General features: G+C 45.0%; 1 protein-coding gene across 1 annotated transcript; it reads left to right on the top strand.

Moving 5' to 3' along the window:
• Nucleotides 1-460: 460 nt before the first annotated feature.
• LOC142906272 (nectin 1a-like) lies at nucleotides 461-17,556 on the top strand. The gene is made up of 10 exons (XM_076053751.1): nucleotides 461-734; nucleotides 2,914-3,273; nucleotides 4,521-4,638; nucleotides 10,475-10,860; nucleotides 12,172-12,286; nucleotides 13,690-13,738; nucleotides 13,992-14,137; nucleotides 15,025-15,073; nucleotides 16,341-16,373; nucleotides 17,116-17,556. Exons 1-10 carry the CDS (start codon nucleotides 461-463, stop codon nucleotides 17,179-17,181), a joined length of 1,596 nt encoding a protein of 531 aa, XP_075909866.1. The 3' UTR covers nucleotides 17,182-17,556.
• The last annotated feature ends 6,038 nt before the right edge of the window (nucleotides 17,557-23,594 follow it).

Genomic DNA, 23,594 nt, shown 5'->3' with positions numbered 1-23,594 from the left:
GCACTACAATACAGCAAAGCCCTCAGCCTCTTGCGGGTTTAGCCTTTGTGGTTTTTGAAGTTTCTAGCCAAATGTAAGTGAAGTAAAGTTCGCCGATCATGGCCCCCCTGTGGCCCGACCATTCACGGTTGATTGTTGGGTACCAGATCTGGCATCGTATTGGACAGCCTCTGTCAGCTGGGTGCCTGAATGCATTTGACAAATACAGACTTGGCAGTTTCTTTAACGTGTAAAAATGCGCATGTAACATTCTAAAAGAAAGCAATGACAAAAAAATAAATATTGGGGGGAAATCATAATTTATGTGGCATCCTTTATCGTGAGGCAAATGTGTTTTGAGAAGCTGGAGTATTCTAACTTTTTATCGATTATCCCTCCCGTGTAGGTCTGATGACCTTGGGAGCTGCCCAAGTGGAGGTGGATCGGTTCGGGTCAAGAGGTCACCCTGAGATGTGCATACATGGGGTCGGAACGGCCCTCCAGAATAACGTGGCAGAAAGTAAACGGAGGCTCGCCAGTGACAATCGCGGTGGCCATTCCTGCAGGTTACACGGTTGGCTTCGATCCTGACCTTTTGAGCCGGTTGCACTTCACGAATCTCGACTCAGAACTGAGAAACGCATCCATCCGCATCGAAGACCTGCGTCCAGGGGACGCTGCAGACTTTGTCTGCAACTTTGGCACTCTTGATAACGGAGGCTACTCTTCGGCAAAAGTCTGCCTCTCTGTGAATGGTGAGCCGCTACAGTTTCTGTTTATACAATCAGAAGGTTGCGAGGTCATATACTAGTAACGCGCGCACGCTAATGCGCGCTCACTAACAGGCGCTCGGGAACAGGCACTCGCTGACGCATGCTCGGTAACACGCGCTCGGTAATGCACGGAAATGCACACCCCCGTAAGCAAGTTCTCTCTTCAGCCACTTTTCCCGAATCCTCCACCTCGTCGTCTACCTTATAACTCCCCGCATTCTGGAACCTTCCACAAGTCTCTCTCAGCGCCTCTTCCTCGTTTCCTGCCCAATATATCTTCGCTGGGTTTTCTCCAATCCGCAATCTCTTTTTTCACGCTTTTTGTTGCCACCATCCTCTTTAATTCTCTTACATGTCGTCCCGTGTCCACCCACCTAACCTCAGAGTGCCCTCTGCATGACCTTTACACGCCCAGTACGACACCACAGCGCCATGCGACACCATAATGTCTGTACATGGGACAATGTCTTCCAGGACATGCTAATATTACGTGGCCAGTGATGGTGTTTACAACACCACATACGGAGTTTTACCGTAACGTTGGGGTCACTGACCGGTAGGCCCCCACATGGCTTGTAGCAACTGCTTCAGAGCGCCATGGTGGTGAGATATTAACTACCTTGCCTGGTATAGAGGAGGCCATGGATTTGATCCCGAACCTAACGCCTGTATATTTGGAGTTTACATGTTCTCCCTGTGCTCTGGGTCCTCTGGGTTTCCCTCGACATTTATAATTAACATTATGTGTTAAGAGTATTTGGCTGCTGTACATGTCCACGTGATGATAAGCCACCTCGTTGAGCTATCATTTATGATAGCTCAATCTGGCTTACCTGGTAAAATACAAAATAGTTTAGTTTTGACTCTTGGCTTCACCTCCTTTTTGATCCACCATCACCCTGATCGTTAATTGAATCAACCGTCGTTTAACAGTCTAAACATTCCCGCGGCGAATCTATCAGTGTGGTAATCTTACGCCCCCATGATGTCACCAAAGTGAGGCCTAAGTTTTATTTAGCGAACTCTTTTACACGTGACTGCTGTACAGTTCGATCGCCAGATATGCCAGAACGATAGATAAATATGTTTGCCAATGTTATATATTGTGTGAGCGTAGACGTCAGCATCACATAGCCACAGAGCCATTTGACAGCCTCCTCCTCCTGCACGTGCAGGGAAACAACCACAATAACCAGTCCATGGCACGCCCTGACGGACTTCACAGCCGGAGGCGATGGTGCGCCATTGTTCTCCTGGCTGCCCGCATTTACACAGCGGGGTTGTCGCGTAGTAGTACGATGCCCCATTGATGTTCGGAAGCGGCACACACCCACACAACACCCTGGTCACACCGGAAGTGGTTCAACTGAGCCCACTGGCGCCTTGGGAGATCGAAGCCCGGCACCTGGATAGGTGGATCACTGATTAAGTCCTTGTTGGGCACATCCGCGCATCTCAATTCCTCGTACCCAGGCAGTTGCGGGTATCCCGCGTACTCGGGAGTCTTTGGGCTGCGGTAATGTCCACCACTACTGGGTGTGGGGACTTCAGAAGCACGGGTGGAGGCTTGATGATGTCGAGGTGAGGCTCATGTGGGCCTTGTATTTAAAACAAAAAAATCCCATAGGTTCAGTAATCCCGTGTGAACCCACTTTCAGCCTCACCCATCAAGAGGTTATTATTCTTTGTTGTCGATGCTCAACTGGCAATTCAAACTCAAGAGTTCCCACGGCAGGAGCCAAAATACGATGTCGATGATTTGTTCTCCTGGTATCGACATCGGCAAAAGTGTCATCCTTCCCTTCCGTGCCGCCAAGTTCGCCCTGTGAACGTTTACCTGGAGTTGAACCCTTCCAACCACAGAGATGGAACAGTGGGCAGCAGCTCGTGGGCAGGCGCTAGATGGATCGTTTGGTGATTTAAAAAATCCGTTTGGAATGGCGAGAGCATAGGGGGGAGGCCTTCATTCAGAAGCATACGCTGATGACTTTTCATTGATGATGACGATATGAAGGCGTTATTATAGTGATATGAATAGGGCATAATTATAAAATGGATAATATTTTATGACGTAAATATAACAGGTGATAATGGTGATTGTGCTCAAGTTAATAGCCCTGAGCCACAAATTTAAACTCTATATTCCTATAATGATACAAAGGAGGCATCCCGATATTGACATCCACAAAGTCACCGCATTTTTTCCATGCCCCAGTTCCCCCGAACTCCTCTCTGGAGTCAAACCCATTCCAGCTGGTCGAGGGCAGGGAGAAGGTGACCGTGGCCACGTGCGTCGCTCTGGGAGGACAACCCGCAGCCTCCGTCACCTGGAGCGGCCTCGATCATCATCAGGGCAGCTTCTACGAGACCACAGAGACGGAGCCCGATGGCACGGTGACAGTGAGGAGCGAGTACCGGATGGAGCCCACGCGCGAGAGCCACAGGCGGACGCTCACCTGCAAGGTGGAGCACCCGGCCCTGGAGATCCCGGTTGTTAAGTCCACCATCCTCGATGTCCACTGTGAGTGGAGCACCGTGAATTTATTTATATATAAATCCCCCAAAAATAATTGTAGCTATGTAATATCAAAGCAGTGAAAGTTCGTGGCAAATTTGCAACAGTCTGTGATAGATTGTGGCACTTTGCGGTGCACTGCGGTAATTAGTCGGACCATGCTGGTGTGACGTTTTCACAGAGTGAAAAATTTGCAGCCGGACTTTGCGAGTCCAGGCATGGGCCCGTTTGTGTTGTAGGGGTCGTCAGTAGCAGGGCCCACGTCTGTGTCCTCACACTCGGTGAGCCGTCCATGACAGGGGCTGTGGGGGCATGTGAGTGGGTAGATTTAAACCAAGAAAAAAAAGGTCCTTTGAAGAAATCTCAAAAAAGTAATTCTGCAATCTCAACGTTCACGAGTCCTTCACCAATAATTGGTGGATGCACTCACCGCTCTTTTTAGAGTTCCAAATGGACATTGTGTTTACACAACATGATGCTGATGGAACAAACTGGAATCAAATTGTGCAGCATATCTTTCAAACAATAGGTTATTAAAAGTAAATTTGAAAAAAAAAAACCGACTGGAGAATACCCACAAATAAGGGGGAGGGGGGGATAAACAAACTTATACATAATGACCGAATCACACCATTACATAAGATAAGGGTGCCACGGTGGTGAGATGTTAACTACTTCGCCCAGTATATAGGAGGTCGTGGGTCCGATCCTGATCCTGACAATGCCAGTATATTTTTTTAGTTAGCGTGTCTCTCTCTCTCTCCATCGTTACGTGGATTTTTCTCCGGGTCCTCCGGTTTTCCCCTACACATTTAGAATCAACGTCAGGCATTTAGATTATTTGGCTGCTATAAATGTCCTCGTGATGATAAGCTACTGCGTCAGATATAATTTGTGATAACCAGGTCGCTTCTGAAAAGGAGCTACATAGCTCAGTGGGTCTTACCTGGTAGGATGGGGATGGTTTAGTTTCATTTGTACGTATTTCGGTGATTTCTTTACCTTTCTTGTACTTTGTACTACTATTATGTTTTTGTACTGTTTGTTGTTGTAACGTTCTTATCTGCCCCGACTGTACAGCTGTGAAAAAGAGCTTTATAGCTCATCAGATTCCTCCAGTATAAATAGGATGATGGAAGCACATATCAAGGCGACTCCGTGTAAGCCAGAAAAAAATAGAGACTAAGCCTTTAGCGACGTTTGAAGGAGTTCTCGCGACTGAATCTGCACCCGTCCCCCTTTCTTATCTGCAGATAAACCGAGAGTGACTGTCGTAGAATACGACGGCGATCGGGGTCAGGGGAGACGAGGAACTCGGCTCACCTGCCGAGTGGACGCCAACCCTCATGCGACGCACTACGTGTGGAGCAGGTAAAGCAAATCCTCGTTTAGACATGTTTTCTAAAAGTTGCGCATTTAGCGGAAAAACAATTTTCCCCCTGAATAATATAACGAGAAAAATTTGCCGGGTTACGGCACTGGAATCGCACGGTGCTTTCATATACGCTTCTGCGGCCGTCTGGAACTGCTCTTTTGCTACATTCTTTTTATTATTATAATTTAATGCAAGATTGGCTTCTGGTTACTGAAAGAATACATGATTATAGGGTCACACTCATTACACACAAAGAGCTTGTCACAAATGAACTACATTACCTTGCTAATACCGTCAAGGAAAATAATTACACGAACTCCAGTCAACCTTGCAGCAGCGGCTTTTGCCTAACCATCGAACAAAGACGGTCACCACATCGCGTGCTTTTAGGTGCGCTTCTCTGGCTGTCTGTAACGCTATTACTTCGGATATTAGGAAGCCACTCGGAGCTATGGCGCTTTTAAATAATCTAAAGTGACAAACCTATTTCTTTAGGAATGCTTTTTGTGTTTGGTTTGTTGTTTCGCGTTATAACGGCGCTCGTTCTGCGTTGTGCAAATTTTTTTCCTGATGGAGGGAACCACGTTGTAGTAAAAAAGTGCCTTATCGCGAGAACAGCAATGCATTAAGCGAGGATTTATCGTAAGGGTTCGCATCTTTATTCCTAATTTCCTTAGCCACCTACGCTTCCACTTATAAAAAACCTGCACCCCAGCACTTGGGCTCAGTGTACCCCATTCCAAGGAAAATAAACAATGCCAAAGATCCCCCATATAGCCTAAAGCGATTGTTGGGGCAAGTTCTGTTAGCGAGCACCTATGAAGGCTGGCACAGCACACGATGGGGTGGGTGGTCAGCAGCACGCCCAGCTACCTTTGAATCCCCCCAGTGGCAATGTTTACACACCACATCAGGGACTCATTTGAGGCTGAGTCGACCTAGGGGAGGCCCAATGACCGGTGGTCGTGAGCGGGAAAAGTAGTGTAGCGCGCGAACTGCTACACTACTACTCCCCACCTTATGAAGGTGGCTTATAATGGCCACGTGAAGATACACTGAGCAACAGTTGCCGAGAACCGTGTCTTGAATTCACTTTTCAGCCAACCACAAAAGAAACCGGATTGCTGCCGCAAATGTTCCCTTTTTGAATGTCAGCCCAGCCCAGATGCCGCAAGAGCCCCTTGACTGGACACGGAAGTGGCATTTGTCCATTGTGACCAAGCTGTGATTACATTGTGCTGCTGACGGAGTCACGGCCCAGAGCCCTTGGGGAGAAACTCCCAAATGCGTGGGATGGGGGCTAGGCAATAGGCCAGGAGGCAGGGGCCAGTACGAGGCCAGCAACAGGGAGAAAACAATAACTCACAATGAAATAATAATGCAGGGGGATAAACCCAAAAAAACTGGTAAAATCAAGTTTTTCAATGCACACACTTTTATTTTCACTGTAACGTACAACATAAATTATTTTGACCCCAGATATGTTTAATTTTCTGTTTGCAAGCCACCCACTTTTATTCATGTGTGAATAATGTAATGAATTCTGGGGTCAACATAATGTATTTTGTACTTTAGAGTGCAAATAAAAGTGCGTGCATTGAAAGTCTTGTTTTTTGCATATTTTTGTAATGACTCTGTAGAGATGACATTGATGACTCCGCCTATGCCAACACTTGACCTTACAATGAAAGCATGCACAGTATTGCACAACAGTCTACGTAATGAAAGGTTGATTATAAGCATCACGGCTATTACATTTAGAATAACGATCATGCCGATTACAAAGTAGTGAAATGACATTTACAACAACACGATACGTATAACGCGTTTAATTTTCGTATTTGCGATCATTAAGTACTGTACGACCGACGGTAAGACAGAATGCAAGGCTATAACAATGCTCGCACATGGAGAACAGTGCATATTGTGAGACCGTTTTAAACGAGCACAGATTTAGCACTTTAATTTAAAGCATTTAAAGCAACAATCGTAGTGATAAAACTTTGTCAACCAAAATAGGGATAACATTACGGGATTTTTAAAACATGATCACGGTTCTCACCTGCTCGCTCATCTTTGGCATAACCATGTTGCCCTTAACGCCTCGGAAGGGGCGTGGCAAAGCAAACGATAATACTATTTATGATTATTATAGCTACGTAATTATTTTAATAATAGCAATAGTAATAATTATTATTGTAAGTGTTGGCCTCGCGCTAAGAGGGAACCACAGCGGCCGCTCCGGCGCCATAACGAGCCGCGATTTAAGCGCGGCTTCTCATTGGTCAGAGGCTCCCCAACAGCTGGCGCTCTGATTGGACGGGATGTTTCCCCATGTACCTGGGCGCAACCATTCGTGATTTGAAATGGGGGGTGGTGGGGAATGAACGAGGATTCATTATTTAAATGGTGGGGTAGAAAGTACGAATTTTAATCATTAAAATTAAGTGAAAAACACGAATAGGCCCAGGAACGGCAGGACCTGGACTGGTTCTGTGTAGGAAATTTCAGTTGGTTGCGCTTCTTAGATCCGAAGATATTGTGTCAAATTTTAGAAATAATATAAACAGACAACATGGAAAGTTCAATCAAAGTGTGTAACACTTAGCGCTCAGCAGCCTCACCCAAGGAGAATAGGTCACAAGCAGGGTCATCTAAATGGCAACTAAACTAAAAAAAAACTATTTAAAATTTTATTTTTTACCAGCTTCAAAAGGCAATTTTGATAAGCGACCTGACTGTCACAAATGATAGCTCAACGAAATGGCAGCTTATGATCATCACGTGGACATTTATAGCAGCCGAATACTCTAAATGCACGTTCATTCTAAATGTGGAGGGAAAAACCAGAGGATCCAGAGATAAATACACGCAAACTCCAAATATATAGCAGGCGTCGGGGTCGGGATCGAACACACGACGTCCTGTATACCAGGCGAGGTAGTTAACATCTCCTAGCCACCGTGGCGCCCACTATCTTTTTGCTCGTCCTCTCGCCTTCGTTATTCATGTTGTTTATATGTTACAAGTTACTGAGCACAGGCCCAGAGCACCTCGTGGCCACAACAAACAGCACTTTGAAGGTGTAACAGAAACGAGTTAAATACTTCTTTGGTTCTTTCGGTAAAGTCACGTAGAATGAGAATAAAATAATAAATTGATAACATAAAATAACACAATAATATTCTCACGACGTTTCGGCCACAACACAAGCGGCCTTCATCAGGTGAAGGGGCGAGACTGTCTGGTAGAACAGCGCTGTCCTACCAGACAGTCTCGCCCCTTCACCTGATGAAGGCCGCTTGTGTTGTGGCCGAAACGTCGTGTCCTACCAGACAGTCTCGCCCCTTCACCTGATGAAGGCCGCTTGTGTTGTGGCCGAAACGTCGTGAGAATATTATTGTGTTATTTTATGTTATCAATTTATTATTTTATTCTCATTCTACGTGACTTTACCGAAATAACCAAAGAAGATGAATCATTGCAGTCACGAAAGCTTTAAATCGAGAGTTAAATACTCTCTTGAATTGAACACTGTGATCATAAGAACTTGGGCAACGAGAGACGACGGTGGGAGGAAATGCCAAAGTGGAGGTGTGAGAGGAAATAAGCAGAAAGAGAAGTGGGGTAACCTGCATTTACAGTGAGTGAGTGTATGGGTGAGTGGGTGGGTGAGTTAGTGCATGGGTGAGTGGGTGGGTGAGTGCATGAGTGAGTAGGTGGGAGAGTGAGTGGGTGAGTGAGTGGGGGAGTGAGTAGGTGAGTGAGTGCATGATTGAGTGGTTGGGAGAGTGAGTGAGAGAGTGAGTGGGTGCGTGAATAAGTGAGTGGGTGAGTGAGTGCATGAGTGAGTGGGTAGGTGAATGAGTGTGAGTGCATGAGTGAGTGGGTGGGAGAGTGAGTTGTTGTGACCTTATCCACACTGATCACACTGTGGATGAGAAGAAGCAATCTGGTAGATCGTGTCCTCAGCACACCGATGCTACAATTTACGAATCTAGTGAGAGAGATTAAACACGTTAAAGGCGCACTACGACAGAATGGCTACAATAATGCTCAAATTAACAGAGCACTGAATGCCAAATCACGGTCGCAAAGCAATACTGCTGAAAGCGACCAGATTGTTAAAACAATGAAAAATTCCATATATCTCAGGAGTAACTGACAAATTAGCCCGTGTTTTGCAAAAGCAAAACATTACAGTAAGATTTGGTACAGTACACAAAATTCAAAAACTAGTATCTTGCACTAAAGACGCATTACCTAAACTATCAACAGAAGGTGTATATCGGATTAATTGTTCATGTGGCAGCTGCTACATTGGGCAGACGGGACGTAACATCAGTGTAAGACTAAAAGAACATCAGAGAAATATTAAATTATCTCAAACACAACTGTCGGCAGTGGCAGAACATGCTTGTCAACAAGGACACTCAATTGATTTTGACAATGTTGCAGTGGTGTGTAAAACTAATTATTACTGGCAAAGACTAATTAGAGAATCCATTGAAATTGAGAGGAACAAGAATAACTTTAATCGCTCTGACAGCTACCGGCTTAGTGCGGCCTGGAAGCGCATTATTAAATAATACACATTACATTTTGATTTAAAGAATTACTAATCTACAACTCATTACTAATCATAACCAATGACTGATTACTAATCGATTATATAATTACAATACCCCCCCCTCCGCCTCTAATCACTGCACCTGATATGAGTTAAGTGATGACGTCACCCTGCTGCTCTATATAAAACCGGGAGCAAGCGAGGGCTTTACCATTCTGGCGAAATGCCTGATGATGCTGGATGTATTTACCAGCGAAACGTCGTACTCAAACTGTAAATGTGGATTCACTCTTCAACACACCGGTGGGCTAAAGTAATGAATTATTTGTCTTTTGTCAACGTGACACTTTTTTTGCTGATTGGCCGTGTCGGGTGGTGGAGGGTTACGACACATTTATAAATAAACGCGATCTAACCCAAAAACCGTTATTATGAATTTACGAATGTCGTCAATGTGAGCAGTGACCACCGTGGTGACAGAAATAATGAGGTGACTCTGTTTTACGTTACTTTATTCACTACTGGGCCGGGAGTGTACGATTACAACCAAGGATCTCAGCAGTGCTGGCAACCGAAAGCTTAAACGGGCATTTCCAACTTCCTAAAAGTGACATACAGTGCCAGGGTTTGGAACCAGAATTTCTAAGTTTAAAGTTAAGTGTGTAGAATATTCTTTTGTGAAACTCCTGATAGAGAACGTCATCCAAATACCTCCGGGTTTTCTTTCCATATTTAGAATCAACATCACGCGTTTAGAGAAGTTGGCTGCTCTACATTTCCACACGATGATAGCCACTTCGTTGAGCTATCATTTGTGGCCAGGTCGCTTCTGAAAAAGTGCTATAGAGCTCAGTGGGCCTTTATACCTGATATATATATATAAAAAAAAAACTATTTGTTTAGTTTAAAAACGGAATGTATTGCACTATCGATGCCATTAGTTTTATTGCTGAAAGTGAAAACAAATTACCTAATTTAATTACAGCACTTCAGCTACCTATACCACGCACTGCACACCCAACTTGTTCGCGATGGTTTCCGCTCGAGTCCAAGCCACGCATCGTACCCCAAATCGCCCAAATCTGTTACTCTTCCTTCACCTCTTGAGATCAAAACAAAATGTACTTTAAAAACAAAAAAAACAATGTTAAACTTCAGTGTTTCACATACGATGGTGTTTTAACACATCACGGAGTTAGGTGTTTTACGAACCTCTCGCTTTGTACCGCTGTGTTATTATCTGTTGCGATTGTTTGCTGCAGGGATGGCGCTTCAATCTCCAGTGGTGCCCTTGAGAAGGGAAGCTCTCTTAGCTTCCGACGCCCGCTGGTCGAGTCGGGCTCTGGGTCATTCTCCTGCCGCGTCAATAATTCGGTGGGCTGGGGCGAGGCGGCAATTAAAGTTATAATCAGGTCACGTAGAGGTGCCGGTCTTGCAATGCCTAGAAGCATCTCTACTATCAGTGCTGCGTTCATTACAGCCATCTCTTCCACCGGTTCTGCTTTAACTTCGACCAGCCCTGCCTTAACTTTGACCAGCCCTACCGCCAATTCTGACTCAACTACAAGCCGTTCTACTCTCACTCCTGCCTCAACTACAACCAACCGTACCACCAGACCTGCCTTAACTACAGTCAGCCCTGCCACCGGTACGTAATCGGCTGACAGGCAGCTCTGCCCCAGCTCTAAATGTAACTATAGAACAGAGCCACTTCCATCGCTACAAAACGGCCATCTCTCTCTCTGCGCTCCTATGTCGGCCCGCCGATTTAACTGGGACGGACGAAAATTTGCTCCACCGCGACTATAGAACAAGAAACAACGCATTTGCAACCCGAACTTTCCTCTTGGTATAATTTGGTTTAAAGACTGGAATTTGAAACAGAGACAAAAAGTGTGTCGTTCCAAATTCGTTTTGGAGAAGTCTGTTGCACTACATTCATCCATTCAGGTGCAAGCAGGAGATGTTTTATATATAGCGAGTAAACAAATAGTCCTGAAGGCACCCAGTGTCAGAACAGGAAAGCCAAGCGGACGTTTGAGCCTGAATTAATGCTTTTAATTGGAGATCGCCGTGGTATTGAAAGTTGCGAGGTGTGCGTCTCGGACCTGGCAGCTGCTTTCAGTGCTTGTAGAGGCATTCACTTTGCAGAACGAATGTTATATAGGCTTGCAGGGCTATACTAAAATTTAACGATAAACACTAATTGTTCCAGGTAAGCCCCACTTAGCTATGGAGCTCTTTTTCAGAAGCGACCTCGCCGCAAATTTATATCAAGAATGTGGTTTATTGCGTGGAAATCTATAGCAGCCGAATACTCTAAATGCACGTTGATTCTTAATGTGGAGAGGAAAAAACCAAAGGACCCGGAGTAAAATCCATGTGACCACAGGGAGAAAATACAAACTCCAAATATACAGGCGTCAGGGTTGAGAACGAACCCACGGCCTCCTGTATACTGGACGAGATAGTTAACATATCCTAGCCACCGTGATGATGATGAGAGAAACACGCAAACTCCAAATATACAGCAGGCGTCAGGGTTGAGATCGAACCCACGTCCTCCTGTATACTGGGTGAAATAATGAACATCTCCTAGCCGCCGTGATCATGATGAGAGAGAGAGACTCACAAACTCCAAATGTACAGCAGGTGTCAGGCTTGGGATCGAACCAACAACCTTCTACATACCAAGCGAGGTAGTTAACATCTCGCCAGTGGGCAAGGAGGCAGTGCTACTAAACCCATTGCTAACAAACCTCTGTAGTCCGAGGTCTAGACCACCCACTTTCACAAACCGGCACTGACCAGCGTGACAAAGTGTGGGCAAGCAACCCCACAAACCCCACAGCTAGGGGATTTCCTCATACTAGAGTCCACTGACGTGGGCCTGTGTGTACAAATTGCAAAGTTATCCCGTGTGTGAATGTCTGATAACAGCCGCGTTGCTGTCTTACAGGTGGGGTTGAGCCCTGGGTTGTAGCCGTTGCCGTCGTAGTGCCGCTGATGGCTTTGGTGGCAGCGGTGGGAGCCGTTTACTACTTCTGCTTCCACAAGAAAGGGAAGACATTCACGTGCGTGGGTTACTTCCTGTCGGAACTTGTTATACGGGTGTACTTCGAAGTATGCTTGGGTTACGTTCTTGAACATTTGAACGTAAAGCTAAATATATATAGTGTTCAGTGAGTCTTGTTTATAAAGGGCTGGTGGTGGTGATAGATGTGTTCCTGAAAAGTTCCGCGTTAATCGAAACACTATTTACACCCATAAATAACGTAGCGGTGATGAAGTCTGGCGAGATACGATTGTACTACTACTACCTCTACACACCATGCAGTGAGATGACAGGACAAATAACTGAGGGTATGCTGCTACCCGTGTTGCTGTATCATTCCACTGTATCATTCCACTGTATCATACATAATGAAAATGTCGCTCTTAAAATGTAGCCATCAGAGCTGTGATATTCCACAACTAAGTTTAGATATTAACAATTCGGTCATGTTAACAGTCTTAACGCTGCAAGCGTGAATACAAAAAAATATCCTATCGTCGTCTTCTTCATCATCATTCGCATGACATTTTTTCTTTAAATGAGCAGGCTACAATTGTAGGTTTAATGTAGTACACCATTCCATGGCATCCAGGGTGGTAGCTGAGTGGAGTAGTCCACTCGTTCCACCAGAGTACGCGTGGTTGTATTTGGGTAGCTGATTGGAGTCGTGCATTTGTTCCACCAGAGCATGGGTGTTGTATTGGGCAGTCACGAGCGATATGTCTGATGGTTTGCACCTCACGGCATTTTCTTCAGCTATGAGCCAGTGTTTTATAGCTCTGTGACATTCATCGGAGTAAAATGTGTCAATGAAAATGTACGCTGCAGAGGTAACTCTCCATTTTACGAGCGTTCACTTCACGACACTTTTTCGTTCGCGCAATTGACGATTTGTGGACGCTTTTCGATTCGTGAAGTCGCATTTGCGCGTGAGCGAAATCTCACTGTGGCCACGCGCACCTCTTGTGAGATCGTCAAACAAGAAGGCATCCCGGAGGCTGCTTCACCCATCAGCGATGGTGTCCCTGCGGCAGCGGCGGCGGCAGTAATAACGCCTCCACAACGCATCTCCCTCCGGTCATCCCAATACGTTGCAGGATCTTTTGGCGACTTAGGTTAATATTTGTAGTTTTACATGAATTATTAAACAATCGTTTTCATGTTCATGTTCTTTATGATTATTATTTTTACACGGTGAAGAGTGTTATAGGTGGTGTATATTTTTAGCGTAGAGTTGGAATGACTGTCCTGAACACATCCCTAATTTTCTTTGAATTAAATTAATGGGAGTTAGCCGTTTATAATTTACGGAATTCCGTTCTATGGCGAGTTTTTTTGAAGAACCGCATCCCTCTTTGCAAATCGAGTGATACGCCCTGTACGTGCATCGTGGTGACATTTCTCCTTGCACAATCTCTGCAGGCGAAAGAGCAAAGATGAAAATTACCAGCAGAGGGCTGCAGATGAAACCGTGAGTGTTTGATAAGCGACACACAGTGACACGGATCTACACCACAAATACCTCTCTTTATGAACCACACAATACGTTGCTGATCTGATCAAGAAGCACAGATAAGTACAACAAAGGTTTATTTTCCAAAAGAAGATTTCATCTGTCGCATCGAAGTGAATCAGTATCGTTGGAAAAGAATGTTTTATTTTTCAAACTATGTTTTCCTCTAAATGCTCACCCCTCTAACCCCACGCCCCATTCCTACTCTCAGCAGCAGCAGCAACATCAGCAGCAGGACGACCATCATCAGTACGAATACATCGACGGGAAATTCCCATCCCACAATCTGGAGTTACAACAGCCACCCCCTGGCAGTGCCGAATTCTTCAATGTGCATGCAAAAATCACTTCCAACTGGTATGTACAAGCATTCCAAACAGTGTTATGTCGATTGAAATATCAGACTTTTATCTATGATAGAGGTTTTTTTGGGGTTATATTTAGCATAAATATAACGTGTTGTTAAACCCGCCAACACCGACACAGCCAATTACGTTTTCTATTTTTAAGAGGCGCAGTAGACCCAACAAAAAAGGGACTTCTGAGTGCAGTACAAATAAAAAAAAATCTCTAAGTTAATCTTAACGTATGGCAAATTGAGTAGGTTTTTAGCATAGGCGGAGTTTGACTTCTATTTTTGGGGGGAGGAGCGGACAGGGATTGTTTTGTCCTTCATATTAGGAATTGTGGCTGCATGTAATTATTTTTTAAAATCTTAATTGCAAACTACTGAAAATCAATGTATAAAGGTGTCCAGTTTGGGGTGGGGAGTGGCATTGCCCCACCCCCCGTGCCACCTCCTCACCCCGCACTAAACTCTGTTCATGGTTTGTATCCTTTTTTTAATCAAAATGGGAAATAACCTCAGCGATTAGGAGCAGTTTCTTCGGGCAAGGGAGCCTTCCAAATCTTGAGGGCTAACAAAAGGAGCAAAGCATGGGCGCTTCACTTAGTCGGATATTTATTTTAAATGTACAGTATTTTCATTAAGTTGTATGTAGTGTATAATGTACCATATATAATATTTGACACTGAAATCAAGCAAAACTACCTTTTTTGTCATGCACACGGTGCTGATGGCCAGACTGGTTCCAGCCTTTGGAGTGCTTTTGCCAGGTTCGCCGGATCAGCCCCGGGACCGCCGGATAATGTTGGAAGCCCGATAATCGATGATCAATTACTTACATTTTTTCCATTTTTGTGCATTAATCTTTGAAAAAAAATTTGCATTTAAACTTTTTTAGGAACCACAGAAAACATTTGGATGAGAAAAACCTGAATTCTACTGAATCGGTGGGTGAATTTATAAGCTAAACTTACTACCTGCCTCGGCCATGAACAGTGTCTGAGCAATGTGATATCCATGTGTGTGTGTTCATACATACAGTAGACTCGATTATCCGCGTGTGGTTTATCTGATTTGCAGATTAACCACGCCCCTGAGATTTTGACATTATTAATAACTCATGGATTTCCCATGAATAAATAAATTAATAATAAAACAGTTTTACATTGTCAGTCTTGTAAATGTTTAATACATTTCACGTGCTTAAACTGAACAAAAATATCTGCTCTGAGGTAATCCGAAATCCATGTAATCGCACCAACACTACAGTAGTTGCAAATCTTTACAACAGTGGGCGGAGTTTGATTGAAGTTGATAGGCGTGGTTCTGCTGTCACTTAGTGGGTCAAGTCTTCTGCTGGGTGGGAGCAGAAAAGTGTTATGACTGAGCACACGCATCGATCGGGTCGGTATTAGTTCTAAATTGAAAGAGTATTTTCTTAACTTTACCTATATTAGTGGATTATAGCATAGAGATCCGCGGAAAATTGTATATATTTTTGGGATTAACCGCGATTTTTGAATTATCGGCGGCCATCTACTGAACACACTCCTATAGTGTGGCGGTTAGCGCGCTACTCTATGAACCCGACTATCCGATTCCCGCTCGCGGTGAACACCGGTAACGATTATCTGTACCAGTCCTTGGCCTCCTCTAGATTGACTCAGCGTCAAATGAATACCTGGTGCAGTGGTGTGTGAAAATCACCGCTAGGGAGTAAAAGGTGGCCGAGTGTGGTGCTGGCCACCCATCCGCTCATGTGCTGTGCCGGCCTTCATAGGTGCTGCTCGCTAACAGCACTTGCCACAACAATCTGTGAAGCCCACACGGGGGAATCTTTGTCGTTATGCATGCATTAAATTTCCCTGTTTAGTAATCATAGACTGCCATGGAGAGAGCTGTAAAGTGAGCATCTATTTGGGATGAGGTGGAAGTGGTGATTAGCACAACAAACAGCTCCCCAGTGGTAAAATTGAAATATGCACTAATTTATTTTATGGAAACGTTGACCTAGAGAGGTCCAGGAAAGTTTCGGATTTCACCGCAAACAATTGAACCATGGCTAAACAGATTTCAGTGCTGCAAACCATTTGCACCACCGGCACAGACACAAACGGAGAAAATAATAATCCACTCGTAACATTTGAGTAATTTGTACCGACATTCAACATCTAATTGCGTGCGTTTTGACACCTAATACCTACCCCATTGCAGAACCCACAAAACCAACAGGGCGTTCACTACCAGGTAAGCCTCACGCTCAATGGGCGACGCTAAGTAAAGATGCCTTTGTTGAATATTCTTTCGTTCGTTCGTGTCTCAATCCGTTTGTCATAGTGAGGGTCCCGTAGGCAGCGTGTAAAGTAAGGTTCGTCCAGGCCTCCCTTTCCCTGGCGACAGACTCGAGGACTACATTACTATACACTACTACACGATACACTACAATATACAATACTATACACTACACTACACATTACCATACACTACTCCACTATACACTACTATACATTACTATACACTACTACACTATATACTAACATACACGACAACACATTACAAAACACTACTACACTATACACTAATATACACTACTATACACAGCATCTAGCTCTTCCTGGATAATTTCCAGGTGTTCCCAGGCCAGCTGAGCGACATAATCTCGCCAGAATGTCCTGGGCCGACCTCGGGGTCTTCGCCCAGTGAATACACTATGTAACACGATTTTTGTCCCTGGGTAGTAACTGTTATTTGTTAATTGCTTATGCCTAAAAAGTATAGAAAATGGCTATTATTCCCCCACAAACGTTGCTTTTGTGTGGAATAATAGCCATGGTTCAGGACAAACCAATGGAAAATAGTACCGTGCCACGCACATTTGAGTTGGGAGAAAATGGGACTTGATTTCAGTACGAAATTGTACATTATACCTGTAGCGATGAACTCAAATGAATCAACAAAAATGCAATTATCTTTCCTTTTCATTTCACAGCCTCTGAAGCCGTCCACGGAGAAAACTTACGATAAATTAAACCATCCCACATACGAGAATGTATGAGACTGAGCACTTTCAGCACATTGCACTAAAACGACACGGTTCAAACCAATGTATATGACTTTAATTAGAAGTTGAATTTATTCTGGAATTGTGACGCGCACACGTAATAAGCACTTTGGAGGTGGAGTTGGTGGATACGATAGGATCATGTTCGGTGATGGTTCTATCTTTAAGTCGTCCAAAGTGAGGTGTGGGAGAAGGACAATAAAAACACGAAAAGCAGTTCTAAAAAAATGAGTTTTAAATCTAGGCTTATCCGTGTGGACTTTGGGCATGGATCTCCTTGTATATGCGGTGGGTTTATTCTGGCTCTCCAATTTATAGCCCATATCATGAAAATAACAGAAAATGTACTCAATAAATTTGCCAAACATCTCAAGCAGAACTATGCGAGCATCATTTGTAAGCAGTTTGAGATGCAGGTAGACCAGCACAGCGCGTGTTACAACTTTAATGACTCTCAGACAACACGAAATAGAGGGTTGCTTTATTTTGCTTCACGCAGATTACTTGGTCAGGGATGACACGCAAGTGGCGATGAGGCGAAGACAGCATAGACGCGACGAAAGCGACGAAAGTGATGACGCAAAGACAGCGACAATGCGAAGACAGTGACGGCGTGAAGACAGTCGACCCCGATCCCACGGCAGCCCCGAACCTCGCCTATCTCCCCGTCTTATCCAAGGCGTGGCCCTCACTCCCCCTCTGGCCATGCCCGCATTTTCGAACTCTCTAGAACTTCCCAGATGGTTCCCTTCTCATAAATCCCCTCTGTTAATATTCACCCCTGTAATTACTCCCCGTAACCGCTGGGCCACGTCCTGTACCCACAGTCTCTACACATGCACTGCCTCTATACAACTAATAATACATTCCACCACAAAAAGACTAGAGGCTCTACAGAACTTGCGGAATCAATTTGAATTGACATGGCCTTCCATCCGTCAGTCCCCCCACCATCCATCTCTCGAGCCAGCTAAATGAATCCAGAAAGCACAGCTACAAAATACGTGTTCCTCACATCGGGTGCAACGGCAACGTCATCGCGAGTGAGAGGCAATGTCACAATGACACGGGTACAAGCCAATCGGGAGGCTCGAATATCCCACCCAATCAGGAGGAGGGAGGTTTTTTTAAGTGTGCGTCAGCAGGGCTACGTGCTGACAGCAGAGGTCTCTCTCCGAATCAGTCGAGCGGCATTATCTTTTCATCAGTTGCGTGACGCTGTGTGGAAGCTACCTGGTCTGTCGGTCTGCACGAAGCTTCAGGTTTTCTCGGCTATTGTCATTCCCTCCATTCTCTATGCTTGCGAATCGTGGACTCCCCTAATGGAACATCTTCACCGGTTAGAAACATTTAGGCTGGCCTGCCTACGATCCATCTAGGGTTTAACCAGGCTGGATTGTGAGGAGCTCACATATCCTTGAAAGATCTAGACAAATTCCCATCGGTGAGCTCCTCCGGCAGGCAAGGCTGCATTGGCTGGGCCATGTAGCCCACATGCCCAGCCACCGCATGCCTAAATAACTTTTTTTCGGCCGGATTAAGAGGGCTAAACGGGTCTGCCTTGTGAGGCTTTTTCTGTCGCGAGGGTAGACTGAACTTGTTTTTGGCAATTTTAGTTGGCACGCCGATTTTTTTATTTCCCTTTCATTCTGGATCTGCGAGGCATGGGCATGCAGGATGAATAAAAAATGCTTTTAAAAAACCTGAAGTTACGTGTGCATATTTGCTGGTGCGTACCGCGTGGAGATTCTCCATTGTTGGGTTTAAAAAATTGATATTTTATCTTGGGATTAATTTAATTAGTTGTTCTAATGATCTAATCGGTGTTGGTGTGCCGAGACACCAGTTGCGCACGTGGAGAATGAATCGGTCGTGTGATAACAGTGCACAGTCAACGGGTGTGCTGCGTGGACATTCTTCATTACTGTGTAATGACCGAGAATTGAGGAGGGTGTGGAAAGAGACGAGACAGGGAAGCCAGGGAGACGCAGTTCCGGCGGAGGGAGGGCAGTCCGGATGTGTAGGGTAGGGGAGAGATAGGGAGGAAGTGGAAGACAGACACGTGAGTAAGGAGGACAGCGAAGGACACAAGGGTCAAGGAGGAGAGCGACGGAGACAAGGATCGAGTGTCGAGGAGGAGAGCGAGGGAGTGGGGAATGGAAATGTGGTTGTTAAAACAGACACGCGAGACAGGTGGCTGTATTTTCGTTATTTTTTATTGATAAAGGTTTGTTGTTATTAACATAGACGCGCACGAGAGCGACAAAAAGGACCCGCGTGGCTGTATTTGGTTATTTTATTGACAGAAGTTGGACGGCCGTCTGTGATCTGTGCCGGCCTTCATCAGTGCTCGCTCGCAGCACTTGCCCCAACAGACTGTTAAGGCTATACGGGGGATATGTGTTGTCTTTGTTGCACACGTGTGTGTGCTGGCGTATACACACGTGTGTACTGGTGTGTGCACACGGTTGTGGGTGTCTGCACACGGGTGTGTGTGCTGGTGTATACACACGGATGTACTGGTGTGTGTGTGTGTACACAGCTTTTGTTCGACCAGAAGGGGCTAAACGGGCGTGACACGGGCTAGATAAGGGATGGAATGATGTGGGTATGAGAGGATATGGAGCTGAGTGGACATGCCAATGACTGGTACCAGCGGTGTCAAGAGGCTTGTGAACGATGCTGGCTACTGGACAGTTGGAGGTAGTCGCCATCCAGCAATAACGGAGGGCAGAGGAGCGACGCTCACAACGAGCCAGAACACAGCAAGTTGGCACAGTAGGGAGTACAGCTGCCATCTGCTGGGTCTGTTCCGTGACCTGTGAGCCGAGCCTTCGACACTTCACGTGGCCTCAACGTGCACGTAGCCTGGCACAGGCACCGTTGTGACATCACCGCCACTTAGCGGCTAATGGCGGCTGTTGTGAACACGTGTTGGTGTCAGTGAGCACGTGTGGGTGAGTGCGATTGTGTGGTGTCTGTGCTGGGAAAGGGGGTACGACCAAAGCGTTCCCGTGATCGCGGCGAGCCCTTCTCTCTCGCGGGTTTAGCTATCGCGGTTATGCTACAAATGTTTTATTGAGATGCTCGACGATTCGCAGTTGACCACGGTATTCCTTGTACAGTTTGCATCGTAAGGAGGCACTGTACAGGTACTAACTGCACTCTGCTTGAGATGATGCTCCCATGGAAGAACACGCGTCATCTTGGCTCCAGGTCATCTCTGTCTTGTCTCTTCTTGTCTTAATCTCGTCTCCGTCTTATCTCAATCTTGTCTCCGCCTCATCTCCATCTCGTCTCCATCTCTTTGGCAGATGTAAAATGTCTTACGAGTTTAATTTTAACATTTTTACATTGACACCTGTCCCACATTAAAGTGGGACAGTTGTTTTGCAGAGGTTACATTCCTGATTCAGGTATAAGAATAATTGTTTCATATGTTTATTGAGTAAAACACGATGAATCTAATTTACATATTGTTTAAAAATTTGATATAATTTTCTTAAATAAAAAAGTACGTATTTGGTTTGTGAAGTATTAGGAAATATCGGAGGCACTGCATATTTTTGGGGGCAGATGTGTTCGTTAAATGTTAAAATATTTCTTATTAAATGTTTGTGAAATAATGTTAAATGTTTTGATTTAAATCTTTCGTGACTGCAGTAATTCATATTCTTAGTTTTTTCGGTAAAGTCACGTTGAAGGGAAACAAAATAATAAAATATATATAAAACAATAAATTCTCACGACGTTTCGACCATAACTCAAACGGTCGTCTTCAGGTGTGTTGGTTCGCATAAATTTATTTTTAAACGGCGCATTTATTTATTTACGTTGCGCGTGGCGCTAACGTTTTTTTTATAAATAAATAAATGCACCGTTTAAAAATACATTTATGCGAACCAACACACCTGAAGACGACCGTTTGAGTTATGGTCGAAACGTGAGCATTTTTTATTGTTTTATATATATTTTATTATTTTGTTGTTTCCCTTCAACGTGACTTTACCGAAAAAACTAAGAATATGTTAAATGTTGTTTGAAATGATAAGCGGCTGTTATCACAATTGAGATTTGGGCAGACTTGGCGCCTGAGGAATTCAGCTATGGTGTTGTGACATGGAGGGTGTTTCTGATCCGCATTTTCTGATACGCCACTGCCATTCTGAAGAATTTTGAAAAAAAGTTTTGCGTTTCACAAACCCCTGGTGCTGAGCTGTTGTGGAGTCGCACATTTCTCCAGAGGACAGAATACAATGCAACGTCTATACTCAGTCTCAGAACTATTTTATTGTTGCTGTGGGGGTGAGCTGTGATGTGCCTTGCTATAGCCTCTCGCTGCCAAATGTGTATACAGACATCTTTTCGTGGTCTCCTCTGTTCACCACCAATCTGGGAACATGGGCACATTTAGATGGTGTGTGACCATGTATCTCGCTAAAAAGATAATGCGTCACGGCCAGAAGAATAAATGTCACAGGATAGCAGCCAATAGAGAAAGATGCGCCCTCGATAGTGCAACTTCCATAATTATACCACATGAGCATCCCCGCAACTAAAGTGAACAATCTGCGTTAATTTTCTGTAGCCATATTGTCAGAAAATTACTTCGTTGAAGACAGGACTTGGTTGTCCAAAATATAGGTAAGGGACAACTGGGAACGAATCTTCTGTAGATAAAAGACGCAGATCATCAGTAAGTAGCTCCTGCTGACAAATCTCGTGCGATGAGAACTAATCAGTGGACGGACAAAGACGGCCAGGAATGGTGCTGACCACAGCAAATTGTCCACTGTGCCGAACTACCTCTCCTGGTATAAAGGAGGTCCTGGGTTCAATCGCAAGGTGGCGAGATGTGAACTACCTCGACTGTTATATAGATGGTAAGTTTGATCCCGACGCTGAAGCCTACTGAATATTTGGAGTTTGCATATCTCTCTTCCTGTGGTCGCATGTATTTTTCTCCAGCTCTTCTGGCAAGTCACTTCATTGAGCCTTCATTTGTGACCAGGTGACTTCTGAAATAGACCTATATAACTCAACGGGCCTTACCTGATAAAATAGTTGTCTAATGGGTGCTCGCTGGCAGCACTGTTACAGTCAGTCTGTATACGGTATCGACGGGGAAATTTTTCATAATAAAAAAGTGTATATCTCAGTGGTCTTTGCCTGGTAGGATGGGGATGGTTTAGTTTTATTTGTAGGTATTTGGGTGATTTCTTTGCCTTTATTGTACTGTGCACTACTATTCTGTTCTAGTATTGTAATGTCCTTACCCCGTGCTCCTCCTAGATATCTGAGCTCTATGGCTCATCGGGTTTCTCCAGTATATTCTTATTCCAATATACATCTCATATACATATCAGGTGCCTGTAACGGTACGTCACTTTTGTGACATGAGATTTTGCGGGTTTCGGTCCATAGCTCTTGTACCCACACCGCTGTGGTTTAGTTCATGATGGGGACCCCTGATTCATGTGACCGTGTGCGGAGTATAACAAAGATCACTGCCAGTATACTGCATAATAACGGTGTTTATTTTGAATTCCAAATTTTAATAGTTATTAAATTGTTTAATGGTGACAAGTTTGCTACTTTCCCAGGGGAGTGAAAATATCTGCAAATTATAGCAACCGAAATCACCGTCATAACAGCAACAACAAACAACACAATCCTATAACCCGACAATACCGGTTTCACGGATTGCTTCAAATATGAACGCCGACGGGTGACAATTGCGGAGCAGCCATCCAGGGTACGTATTAAGTGCTCCCCCAGTTCTTGAACAGATTAAATAAAACGTCTCAACGCTCGCAGGAGGTCACCTCCCTTCTTCCCCGCGAGTGTCCCCGGCTGTCAAAGCCTCGCAGTCTTCAGCATTTGGTTTTCTGTGACGATCCACTCCTGAGTGGCGGACAGGTGAACAGAACCACTGTCCACAGTAAGGTGGTTGCGATCGCAAGCCAGCAATCTGCCGTCACCAACAATCCTGGCCCCAAGACGAAGCTCGCTTACACGGCGCACAGGTGAGCAGAGCAGTAGCCCATTGTAGAACTCAAGAGTTGATCTCGCATACGGGCCAGCGACCTGCCATCACCCACACCCCTGGCGCCAAGACGATGCTTGCTGTGATGACACACTGGTGAGCAGACCAGCTGTCAACAGAACCCCAGTCGATCGTGTCCACAGGCCAGCAAGTTTGTCGTCACCACCACTCCCGGCTCCAACTTCAGACCGTCCTCTTTAAGATGGTCGCCTCATCCAAAAATGGCAGCGAAAATTTACCTCCACAACAAAATGGCCGCCTCACCAATACACCTTGGCGTGCCACGGCCATGACGCGATTTGAATATCTGACACCCTACGCCGTTTCTTTTCCACCTGACATTTTGCTCCGCCCCCCAAAT

Source organism: Petromyzon marinus, chromosome 62 (genome assembly GCF_048934315.1).
Source record: "Petromyzon marinus isolate PM22_M1 ecotype Great Lakes invasive population chromosome 62, UKy_Petmar_22M1.pri1.0, whole genome shotgun sequence".
NCBI lineage: Eukaryota > Metazoa > Chordata > Hyperoartia > Petromyzontiformes > Petromyzontidae > Petromyzon > Petromyzon marinus.
The sequence above is the reverse complement of the archived record's forward strand: the minus strand, read 5'-3'. Positions and strand labels throughout refer to the sequence as shown.